The 12,591-nt window shown below is 36.4% G+C and overlaps 1 protein-coding gene across 1 annotated transcript in view; it reads right to left on the reverse strand.

Annotated features, from left to right (window-relative positions):
- Nucleotides 1–6,316: 6,316 nt before the first annotated feature.
- The window catches only part of LOC132708649 (homeobox protein dve-1), a 56,765-nt gene continuing 50,490 nt past the window's right edge, over nucleotides 6,317–12,591 (reverse strand). Inside the window, exons 4-5 of the mRNA XM_060681110.1 lie at nucleotides 7,650–8,447; nucleotides 6,317–7,584 (exon numbers count right to left, since the gene is read on the reverse strand). Of these exons, the coding sequence (XP_060537093.1) occupies nucleotides 6,967–7,584; nucleotides 7,650–8,447 (1,416 nt within the window). The 3' untranslated portion in view covers nucleotides 6,317–6,966. The remainder of the gene's footprint in view (nucleotides 7,585–7,649; nucleotides 8,448–12,591) is intronic.

Here is a 12,591-nt window from a genome sequence, read left to right on the forward strand (position 1 = left end):
ATAAAAATATATTAGTAAAATGGCTTTCTTCGATTTTTATTTAAAGAAATGTTCGTTGTTATTGGTATTTATAAGATTTTCGAAAGCTCTGGCTTTTAATTAATTATGATTAGGTTACAATAGTATGGAAAAGCTTTTTTTAGAATTTTTAGGCGGTCCATTTTACCCCCGGTATTGCGTAAAAGGGCTAAAAATGTACAAATAACCAGAATTTATAATTATAATAACGAAAAAAAAAATTTAATTTTTTTTGGATAATTTTTGAGGTGGTCCTCCTTGCCCCAAGGGGCCCGCGTTGGCTTACCCTCCCTTACATAAATTATAAAGAGTTAAACTAGTCTGAGCTTCATAAACTTGACGCCGTCTATTCTGGTGTTCCGTTTGATTTCAAACAGTTTTAACCAAAGAAATATGGAAGAATTATAATTATTTATTAAAACGCATTTATTAAAAAAAACGTTAATGATTAGTAATTATTTTTCTATCTGGTAAAAAAATTGTTATTATTATTTATAAGATTTTAGAAAGTTCTGGCTTTAGGCTAAATCCATACAATTATCCAAAAAATAACACTTTCAATAAATTAATTTCGATTGGGTTATAATAGTATGAAATAGCTTTTTTTAGAATTTTCAAGACGTCCCCTGGTATTGCGCAAAGGGCTAAAAATGTACAAATAACCAGAATTTATAATTATAATAACGAAAAAAAAAATTGTTAATTTTTGAGATGAGTCTCTTTGCCTCAGGGGGACCGTCTTGCCCCACTCTCCCCTAAACAAATTATAAATAATTAAACGCGTCTATGCTTCATATTGTGCTGTTCCGTTTGAGTTCACAGAGTTTTAACCAAAGGAATATGGAAGAAGTTTGAGGAAGCGCACATTTTCACCTTAACTTATTGCCTCGCTCGCGCTACGATGTGTCGGATAGGGATAAGAAAACGCAATATGGCGAGTGTGTTGGTGTTTCCCCTCGCCGAGGGTTAGCGTTCGACCATTCTAAACGCGGACAACGACGCTATCTGAAGACAACTGACAGATTATCATTGCTGCCAAAGTCGGTTTCCGTTAAACTGGAAACTTGCCTTCGGGCTTTTGACGTCGAACGGCTTTGTCGTACGCCCGACATCGTCACCTATCTGATCTAACGAATTGAGACATTTGAAAGACACTCGAACACTATTTGAAACTCTCATCTGATAGCGACGCGAGCGTATGTGCTTCTACGTGTTTATGAGCTCAAATCTAACCGCAAATGGATTTTAAGGTCCATTTTGTTGGGAAGGATGATGCGGGAAAATAAAACGCCAGGAAGGGAACGCGCGGGGCATGTAAACATGTCTGCGGTTTTTGAACCGAGTACGTCACCCCGATGTTCGCACCTAGGGTCGTGATTTTGTCTCCAGAACCGGGTCAATCGGACTCTTGTCGATTTATAGGATATAAGGAGCGTTAGTGAGTTTTTCCGTTTTGGGTATAGTTATGTAAGTCAATGGGAACATCTTAAAAATGGGATCGTACAAGGCTATTTGAATTTTATGTAACAAAATTACAAAAGAAAAACAAAAGTAAGATGAATATAGAAATAAGTTAAATAAAATTAAGAGTGGATCAAAAAATAATATCCAAAACATTACAGACCAATAAGTAAATTATGTGTGTTTGATAAAATGTTGAAAAAAATAGTTTACAGTCGTATACTACCTACCGTTAAAAATATTATCATTGAGGAGCAGCATTTTTTTCCCGAGACGTTCTTTGGAGACAAACTTGCCGTGCTTTTCCGATTACATATCCAACCATATAGACCGCCAATTTCAAATCGATGCTGTGTACACCGACTTCAGCAAGGCTTTTGACAAAATTAACCACCAACTGTTGTTGACGAGACTTGCTGGGGAGGGAGTGTGCAGCCCACTTGTGAAATGGTCACAATCATATATTTCTGAGGGAGAGAGCGCTGTGTCGCTTACTGGACATGTGTCAGACCCGTTTCATGCAACGTCTGGAGTCCCTCAAGGTCCACCAGTCCACCAGTCCACCCAGGTTCCTGAGTCCACTATTTTTTATTATATATTTCAACAATATAAGAAACAGACGATCTGAAATTATTTCGTATCGTAGCGACCCACAGGGACTGCCTTAAAATGCAGCAGGATTTCATCAGGCTTGAAACATACTGCGGTGACAATCAGCTTTTTCTAAATCCTGCAAAATGTCACAGTATTTCGTTCACCAAAAAAGTCAACAAAATAGATTTTACTTATAAAATAAATAACAATGACCTGGTAAGAGTAAACGAACTAAGGGATCTGGGAGTTACACATGACACAAAGTGGTCATTTAAACACCATATAGAAAGAATAATAAATGATTCTAATGGAATGGTCGATTTTATTCATAAAAATTCCCAGGACTTCAATGATCCAAGAACGCTTATTTCCTCTTATTATGCTTCTATTCAAAGTAGGATTTCCTTCGCAACTGTTATCTGGAATCCGCGCTACGCAGTTCATATCAACAGAATCGAGAACACTCAAAATAAATTCTTAAAATTTCTCTCTATTAAGACCCACACTCGTATAGAAGAAAGAGATTATCGTCCAATTAAAAATCGGTTCAAAATACTCAGTTTGGAAGATAAAAACTGACAGTGACAGACTTGTGTATGCTTTACAAAATACCAAACTCACAAATTGATTCTCCATATTCTTTGTCGAATGCAAAGTTCGTATAATACACTTAACTCGAATTTTAACCTCGACATCTCTTCAATGTCTCAGGTGCAGTTTAAACGATATATCAAATACACCGATTTGAACTAACATTGTGGTTGCTATTGTTTGGTAATAACTACTGCGACCTAAACTTGTAATAAATAAATAAATAAATAAATAAAATTATAAAAGATACGAAAAATGATTCTTATAAAAATAAACTTCATGAAAACTCCATGAAAAAAGTATATCAAATGACCAATGAATTGGACAAAAACTGTGACATTACGCAAATAATATCAAATATTTAACGATTATTTTATAAGTATTGGAGAAAAATATCGCAGGCGACATATCGTCGACGAAAGCGTTTTAAAATTAAAAACATTGCAAATGCGTCAATGTTTCTAAGCCCTACAAGTACAAATGAGGTAAAGTATATAAAAAGTCTAAAAAATAACTGCTCCGCAAGTCGTAGTAGTAGGTCGGCGACAAAGATAAAGACCTATTTGAGTATTTGAGAAATGTTTAAAAGAGCGTCTGACCGAGTTTTTGCATATAAATAGCATCATGTCAAAAAACCAATTTGGTGTCAGAGAGTGAACCAGCACGGCGGATGTAATGTTTGAATTTGTGAATAGAGTCCTAGAAAAAATGAATAATCGATTTTGCGAACGCGTTTGACAGAGTTTCCCATACCTTGTTGCTTAAGGCTTTAGGAGCCTGCGGAGTGAGTGGGATTGTGTTGGAGGTTCTTGGGAGCTACCTTACCGCCCGCCCACAACAGGTGAAGATCGGGAAGACTATGAGCGAGATAGGGACAGTTAAACACTGCATACCACAGGGTTCGGTAACGGGACCCATAGTTTTTAATATTTACTTGGACAGCCTATACAGTTCTGCCCTAGATGGCAAACTTATTTCTTCTTAACTTGGTCAGAAGTCAGAGAAAAGGTAAAGATGAGCATTAAAAATATCCTCAAATCGTTAAAGCTAAGTTTAAATATTGCAAAAACACAATATATTGCAGACAGAAATTCTTGTGAACAATGTAACAGAACCCCTGAAAGAGTGCGCCGCTATTAAACGCTTACATGTTCTTTACCTGTGCAAGAAACTGCGATGCATCACCACACATTGCGAAATATTATGTTTCACGAATTTCGTGAAAATCTGAACTTTTAGCTCTTATTTATTTTGAAGAATGGATTATCATCAAGTAAAAGCCACCTCCGTTCAATTATATATAATAATGTAAGTGTAGCAGTTACAAGTTTTGCTGTGTAGTTATTATTGTTGTGGATTAAGTTGAATAAATTGAAATAAAAGCATTTTCACTACGTGATTTCTCGTTTTTCATAGGTCTTCTATAATATTTTGCCACATTTGTGACCAAATTTTAAAAATAGCGTTAAAATAGTTAAAAGCTTACCAAACGTGTTTCATATTATACTTTTTCTACGGCCTTTAGTTTTTGGGTACATTTTTGGAAAACGATACGAATATATTCACTGACATGACCGTCAAAATTACAGTCGTGCGGTAAAATCTAAGAAAACATCCGATTGCTCCCAAATCCGTGCGGCAACATGCCGGAAATGTCCGAAAAGTCCGATCGGTATATAATTATTTATTTTACAGAAGGGTGTCGCAAAAAGCTTTTCATAAATTTTAAGGTGACGTAAAAGTTTAAGGATGGGTGTCACTGGGGAATTTTTATTTGGTAAAATTTTTTATTGGAAAATTAGCTCGTTTAGTTATTTTGTTTGCTTTAGGGACCGTATAAATTGGTATAAAATCGTTATTTTAAAATTGTAGAACAGATCGAATCCTTTAAAATGGATGACCAAATTTTTGGTGGTGGAATTCGCTTTTGTCGCACTGTCAGGGTATCCCTATTCCTATCAAAGCGATATTTATTGGGTTTGGCCTGAACCGTGAGACTTTCCTATCAAATTCACCGAACGTCAGTATATAGTAATTCCTAACGTTTCAAGAATTGAGGTTAATTTCCAAAGAATTTTCAAAAAAATGTCAGCTATAAATTATTTAAAATGATAATAGAATTTTACCACCTATTTAATAATGTATTCGAAATTAACCTCAACATGTATAATGCTAGGTGTCGTCGTAGGTTTATCAAACTTTAGCTGGAAATAATTCCGAATATTCTCGAAGATGATGTAAATATATCCGTTAGCACTTAAAATTATTAAAAAAAAGGCTGGATGGTGTATACGGCCAAAGTTCTTCTTCGTATTCTGTAGTGAAAGAATGATTAAAACGTTTTCGAATGGGGCAAGAGTCCCTTGAAGATGATTCAAGAATTGGTCGACCAGTGGAGGTCATAACGGAAGATATTGATGCGATTGTGGAAGAGGTGGTATTGAGTGATCGACGTTTAAAGGTCAAGGAAATCTCAGAAATTACTAAGCTTTCTGATACAAGTGTTGGTCGAATCCTGCATGATCATTTAAGTATGCAAAAGGTTAATTGCAAGATGGGTTCCTAAAAACCTTTCGGCTATTCAAAAACAACGCCGTGTCGAGTGTGCGCGGTCTTTTTTGGAACTCTGTGGGTCGGAACCGAAGCCTGTGATAGAAACTATTGGAGATGAAACTATGGTTCTTTATTATGACCCTCGATCGGAGTGGCGTCGTAAGGGTGAAGCACCTCCAAGAAAATTCAGTGTCTGCCAGTCAACAAAAAAGGTGATGGCCACCATCTTTTGGGATTGTGAAGGAATTTTTTTGAAAGATTTTAAAGAAACTAATACCACTGTCAGTGGTAAATTTTACGCAACATTATTACATAAATTGCGAGACTGCATACGTGTAAAACGTCGAGGAAAACTGACCATGAGCGTGCGTCTTTTGCACGATAATGCATCTGTTCATACTGCTGGTGTTGCACAAGCTGCCATTTTAGAGTGTATGGGTTCCAACAGATAGATCATCCTCCCTATAGTCCAGATATGGCCCCAAGCGACTATTATTTGTTTGGATATTTGAAAAAGGACTTACTTACTTAACGACGAAGTTGAGTTTAAACCAGCTGTTTTAGCTCATTTTGCAGGCAAACCAAAAGAATATTTTTTTAAAGGGAGTGAGTTGTTAATAAAGAGATGTAATAAGTGTATTGAAGTTAAGGGGGATTATATTGAAAAATAATAAAAAATGGTTACTCTACTTTGTTTCTTTCATATTCAGGCCGGGAAATTTTGGCGCTGCCCTCGTATAATAATTCCAGACGTTTCAGATATTGAGGGTAATTTCGAGAGGACTTTAAAAAAATTGCCTGTTTATTATTGGCACCTATTTGATAATTTATTCGAAACTAACCTCAATATCGTTAGGAGTCAAATTTTAACTGCATATATTTTCGAACCTCCTGAAGATTATATAAATATGTTTTATAACAATATGGTTCATTTTATTTTGTAATTATGTTTAATCGTTTTAGAGATCGTAATTACTATTTCAATCAGTTTTTTGCTTTGTTTTAAAAACCTTCTTTATTGGTTTGCAAAATTGCAGCTTTAAGAGCTACTTGGATTAGGTGCGGGGATAATAAAACTGCGAGATATTTACGTAGAAGATATTTTTATTAATGCGTTTAAAAATCAAATTAAAAAACAAAAATATAACAAAAGGTATGTTTTAATATAATATATATGGCTTATCACACATCACTTTATTCACACGAATAACACCTAGAGTATAGTTTTTAAATAAAGGATACATTTTTTAAAGTATATTGAATATACTGTTTTCTTTAACATGTTTTAATTTACAATTAAATTTTTAACAATCTTTGGTACAATAAAAAGTCAACGTGTACTATCAATGTAAACTGGCATAATGAGGTTTAGTACTTTAATTTTATATACACCACTAAAATAAGGGGCAGTACCTAGTGGAACGTTTAAAAAAATGGGTTCTGCGAAGTTCGACTTATGGGGAACGTAAACACAATTACTACTTAATCGCGTCGATTCTGTGGATTACATTGAATTTAATTTCTATTGCCTAACGATATAATAATTAAAAGAAGCCAACACCCGTGTCGTAAGAATCGAGTTAATCGAAATTTTGATATTCTCCTTAACCGTGTACGCGTAGATATCTATTGTGCAGTTTATTTTTTTTTTCATGACCGCATTTTCAAAGACGTGGCAAGAGTTATCATCGGCCGATACTTTCGGTCGCATTTATTGTCTTAAAGCTTTGGCAATGTTTCTTTTTGTTTTTACTCACGCTCGTGGTGGAACTGGCCCGAATGTACGTCGTACAGGGACATTTTTAACCGTTTGCATTTGGCGCGGCGGTTTTTGAACCAAAATTGCACGTTTTTCGGCTCGAGCCGCGGGAATTTCTGACGGTACGCCATACAGTTTAGTTCTTCCGTGTACTTTATGATTAAATTATGCGACGGGTGAGTGTTGATAGCGAACCATTGCTCGAGCCTTGGCACCTCCGTCACGGGATCGATAAACGTTCGATTTCTTTTACGTCTTTCGTCGACGGTCAAGCTCGACATGCTCAGAGCGCTCGACGGTGCCGAATGAGACAGACCCGGTATGTACTGGCTCATGTACATGATATTATGGCTGAACATCGTGTTTGGCACGAGAGGAAACCCCGAAGTTAACCTATCCAGACCTTCGTGGTTGCGCGGTATCAACTGTCTGGCGTTTATATCGGGAGAGTTACAGAAACGTTGCGTAATCGACCTGCTAGGCGAAACATTCGATTCGTTGCGACTCTTAGACTCGTCTTCGGTTTCGCGGTCGTCCTCTTCGTTCGATAATGCTTTGTCCGTGTAGTTCGCTCTTTGTTGTTGTTGTTCTTCTTTGCATTTTTCAGTCTGCAAACAAAACGCTCGATTAGGGCGTTCGACGTTAAACGCCAAACGTTCGATGTTTTACCTACTTGAATGTCTCGGGCCGGCGAATACGAGATTTCGTTCTTGGGACTGGGTTCGCGCGAATTCGACTTCCGCGGCGTCGTCAACGACAATGGCACCGACGGACTCGGCGAATGCACCACTTCGTTCAAATCTTCGTCTTCCATGTCGGAACCGGGATTGGAAAATTCGTCGGACGTGTGTGAATTTTGCGGCGCACGCCTCTGCACGTTGTTTTTCAATCGGTCCGAGTTTAAATAGTTTTCCGCCATTAGAAAACCGCCGTTGGTCGGGCTGTGGTTGTTGTAACCGTTGACGGAAAGGTGCAAATTCGGCGTGACGTTTCTAACTTCGGCCCTTTTTTGTGCGGCCCTCGCGTTCTTGAACCAATAGACGACGTTGTTGATGTCTAAAGGTTTACGTCCGCGTCGCGACTCAAGGCCGTTCAATTCTTTGACGTATTGCTGGATTTGTTGTCGACTCGGATGCTGGTTCTCCGTGAACCACCGTTGCAGTTTCGGTAGCTCTAGTTCCGGATCGAAGCTGGTTCTCATGCGGGTTTTTTGAGTCGGAAATTGGCTGTGCACGTTTTGCATCGCCGGATGGGTGGTTTCCGTTAAGGGACGTTCGAGTGGCGGAGTCGGTTGGGGCGGTACCGAGTACTGGTTGGTATAAGACGGGATGAATTGGGATCGGCTCGCTGACGATTGGGAATTGAATTGCGTAGCCCACCACATGTCGAATTTGCGTCTCGTGTCTTCCGATAATTCCGGGCACACGCCCGTAGATGTCGAATTGCTGCGACATATCTGCGCCAGCACTATCTGAAATCAAAAGTAGAACTGAGATCCGTTTCGCACCAAAATATTTACAGGTCTTGTTTATTACGTTGTTATACCTATTATTATTGTAGATATTTTCTAATCATATGTGTGTGTACGTATATGTATATATGTGTATGCATGTAATTGTATTTTTTTACTCCGCTGCGCTCCACTCGTGTCAAATAAACTCGTGAGTCAAATTTTTATTTACTGGTTTGGCCTTGCAACTCAGGCAATTTGGCCAGTTCGCAAATATTGGCAAATATAATTGAAAATTCCTGAATGCTTTCGTATAGAAAGGGTCTTGACTATTCCATCATCCCCAAAGTTTGTTAACATATTCATACAGTTTAATAAATTTAGTAATTAGTTATAAAATGACGATCGATTCATCTAACGGCTGCAGCAATTATTTCATACGGGATATCCGATCCCATCTGACCTGCATACCAGCATGAATATAAGACATCCGCTAACCGAACAATACAGCATACAAATGTATAGACATTCACTCAAAACAAGCACTATTTCACATATCTATATGCATCCAACCAATCAATTAAAAGATGTACCGAACAAAATTTTTCTTTTCTAACTTTTTTGGAACCGTGCTGGAACAAACGTCCGCCATGTGCAATGGTTCCCATCCGACCTGGTCTAGAAGGTTAAGGTTTAATCCGTTGTGGGGTTAGGAATTGGTGTTTTTGTATGTGCGTAGCGCGTCATAGAGAATTTTTTATTAAGGAATTAACTTGAGGAGTGGGCTATATGTTTGTTGTTTAAGGGCAGAAAATAAAAAACAGACATTTTAAAATAACCTTCCGAAATCTAAATCAATGCATTAATAATAACTGCGAACGACAGATGGGGATTAAAAAGGTGCATTAGCAATTTGTCCCGGCCTTGTTGCATCACGTATTTATGTATTTATTAAATATTAACACTGAAAAAAGATTCATTTATATGATTTTGAATACTGACTGACGACAAACTGACTTATTATTAAATTTATATATAATCGTGTTTTCCCTTCCACTAATTATGTATTTAATATAATAACAATTTTTTTTTCAGTAAACTTAAGACGTTAAATAAACAATATGATTAAGATTCGGTCGTATAACGTACATACCTGTTTTGCGCAATCTCTTTTTATTTCGACTACATCAACGTAATACCTGTTTGATTGAACGCATTTTCTTTTTTACCAAATAATTTCATTTTTCGGTTTTCTTTTTAATGATTACATTAATGAGTTTACTTTTTAACAGACAAAGAAAGAGTAGAAAAAAAAAAAACAATACATATTAAGTTAAATCTGTAAAGTTAATAAAAAATGACATGAGAGCAATTAAATATTTTTTTCTACTTTATTATACCAGGCTAGTCAAAAGTACCAGAGCGCATAAATATCTTCAAAACAGCCTAGTGCGGAACGATAAAATTCAAAGGGTTTTTTAACATGTAGGATTCAAAAATGCTCACAGCAATGTTGTCTGATTTACCAGTTTTACGTCACACGTCATTATTTTATTTTAACTAGAATGCCCTATTTTTTTATATTACAATGAATTGCGAATGTCGAATTTTGCAGGATCCTGTGATTTCAGGATTTTATTTATATCAATTGCTGAGCTACGGCAGTATCGCTTTTCCAGTGACAAATAACGGAACCCTTAATCTTCAAAACTGCCAAAGCTGGAACGAGAAAATTTAGTACCTGGTGGTTTTCAACATGCATGTTGAATTCTGATACGCTACGAAAGTTTTCTGTTGTTCAAAAACCTTCAAAACTCTGAGTTGCAATTTTTTTAAATAAAAGTATTAAATCTGCCAACACTGTTAGCATTTCTTAATTCTGCATGTACGGGAACCTCTAGGTATTGAATTTTATCGTTCCAGCTTTGGTCGTTTTGGATACATTTAGGCGTTCCGGTAATTGTTACTAACCTAGTATATAACAGTAGCATAAATATTTTTTAATGAGTCTGGTAGCGAGTTGTACATTTAAGATGACGGATAGGAAGAATAGTTTCATTTGTTATAATTTCTAACATGTCTGTATGTTTCTACAGAATTTGCTTTTTTAAATAGATAAAATGGTGATTGATGTATTCTACGGGTTACAAACGTACATCTGCTGCTCATTCTGTGGTCAGGGATTTAATGAATAAAGCAGAGTGAAATGTTCGGAAATAATTTACAAAACATTAATTAAGAAATAAATAAAATGAAATTGCCTTATTGAAGACGTTAACAATTTTTGCCTAATTAACTCGTTCATTTGTAAGCTGTGTTTATTGTTATGTGTAGATGAAACAAATTTCTGATTTTTCGCAGAATATTTTTAAAATGTTTTTTAAATGTAGCCCACAGCCTTCTATAATTACAACCAAAATTTATAATTCATATACATTAGCCCTCTGAAATGATTGATACTCATTAAATTTTATAGTTGTTATACGAGGTGTGTTCAAAAAGTAAGGTGACTTTTGTAATTCAGTCAGTTTGCACGTTTAATTTTTTTTGTGAGACAGAAGCATTAGACGTGTTTTGTTTGCTCGACAATTTTCTGCTGTAAAAAAAATGGAACGAAGATTTTGCTTAATTTTTTTTTGTAAAAAATGGAATCCAAACACTTTAAATGTTGACAACGGCATATGTTTATAAGTGATACAAGCTGTTCCAAGATGGCCTAAAAGACGCCGATGACAAACCTCGCTTTGGACGCCATAGCACGTCGATAACTGATGAAAGCGTTGAAGAAGAAGTTCCGAAGTTTTGGGTATGAAACGTGTAGTAGCAAAATTTGTACCGAAAGTGCATAATTTTGAACAAAAGGACCGTCGAAAGAGCATCGCTCAAGAACTGTTAAACGACGTCAGTGATGATGAACATAAATATCAAGGTTTTGCTGACTGTTTTCTTCGATTATCGTGCCGTGGTACATCAAGAGTTCTTACCAAAAGGTCTTACATTCAATAAAGAGTATTGAAGTTGAAGTTATACGCCGTTTGCGAGAAGAAATACGAAGAAACCGTCTGAAAATGTGCATTTTGCATCACGATAATGCACCTGCTCACTCATCATTGTTTGTGTCTAACTTTTTGGCCAACAACAAAACCACAATCATGTCTCGGCCACCATATTCACCGGATATGACCCCAAAACTAACCAGAACTCAAGAAACCTATGAACGAAAGGAGATTAAGAAAAAATCGCTGGAAGAACTCAAGGCTATACCAGAAAGTGCTTACCGGAAGTGCTTCGAGGATTGGAAAAAACGTTGGCACAAGTGTACCATATCTGGGGACAACATTAATTTTGACTCTTTGATAAAACTTAAAAATCACCTTATTTTTTGAACACACCTCGTATACCTTAAGTTAACGGTGTCCCGGAATGACGCAACAGAGGTCGAAACGTCAATTAATAAGCAAATTTGATCTGGAGTAGTATTATTGGCCAATATCCAACTATCATTGTGGTCAAGTAAAAAACTTTCCAGCTTTTTTTTCTCTCTGAAGCTCCGAAAAAGCATTATTTAGAAAACGGATCAAAGGTGAAAATAAACCATTAAAATTACGATACATAAACATAAATGTAACCAAGATTAAATTATCAAATTCAAAACGTCTTTAGCAAGTTTAAATTAGACTAAGACTAAATCTTACGCCGCCTATAGTATAAAAGAGGGCTTATCTAAAGCTGTTAAGGAGGGAAAATAATACGGGGCGCGTATTAGCAACTGTTTATACATATGTTTTCAGGGTGAGATTAGGCCGTTTTGGAAGCAGACGTTCGAGCCCGCGTTTTCCGTGAATTTATCTTCGGTTCAGCTACATTCAAATGAAAAGCGAGCGAATGTTATGATTTATAAGCTGCCGTTAGCTGGCTGCTTTTTAACTTATTTCGAAAATCGCGAAAATCCCGGGTAACTAACCTTAATCTTCCCTCCATTAAAGCGGGATATTTCGCAGAATTTATACGGTCGTATTTCTATAGAAGTAAATTTTTGCCTGGAGGTTTATTAAATTTTTAAAAATAAATTCTTAGCAAACTCTTTGAGGTTTGGGTTATTGTGCGGTGTGTTTGTGTTTGTGATTTTATTCATTCTGAGAGAACCATGTACACATGTAGAATA

Source organism: Cylas formicarius, unplaced genomic scaffold, assembly GCF_029955315.1.
Source record: "Cylas formicarius isolate icCylForm1 unplaced genomic scaffold, icCylForm1.1 PGA_scaffold_12__32_contigs__length_19106922, whole genome shotgun sequence".
Taxonomy (NCBI): domain Eukaryota; kingdom Metazoa; phylum Arthropoda; class Insecta; order Coleoptera; family Brentidae; genus Cylas; species Cylas formicarius.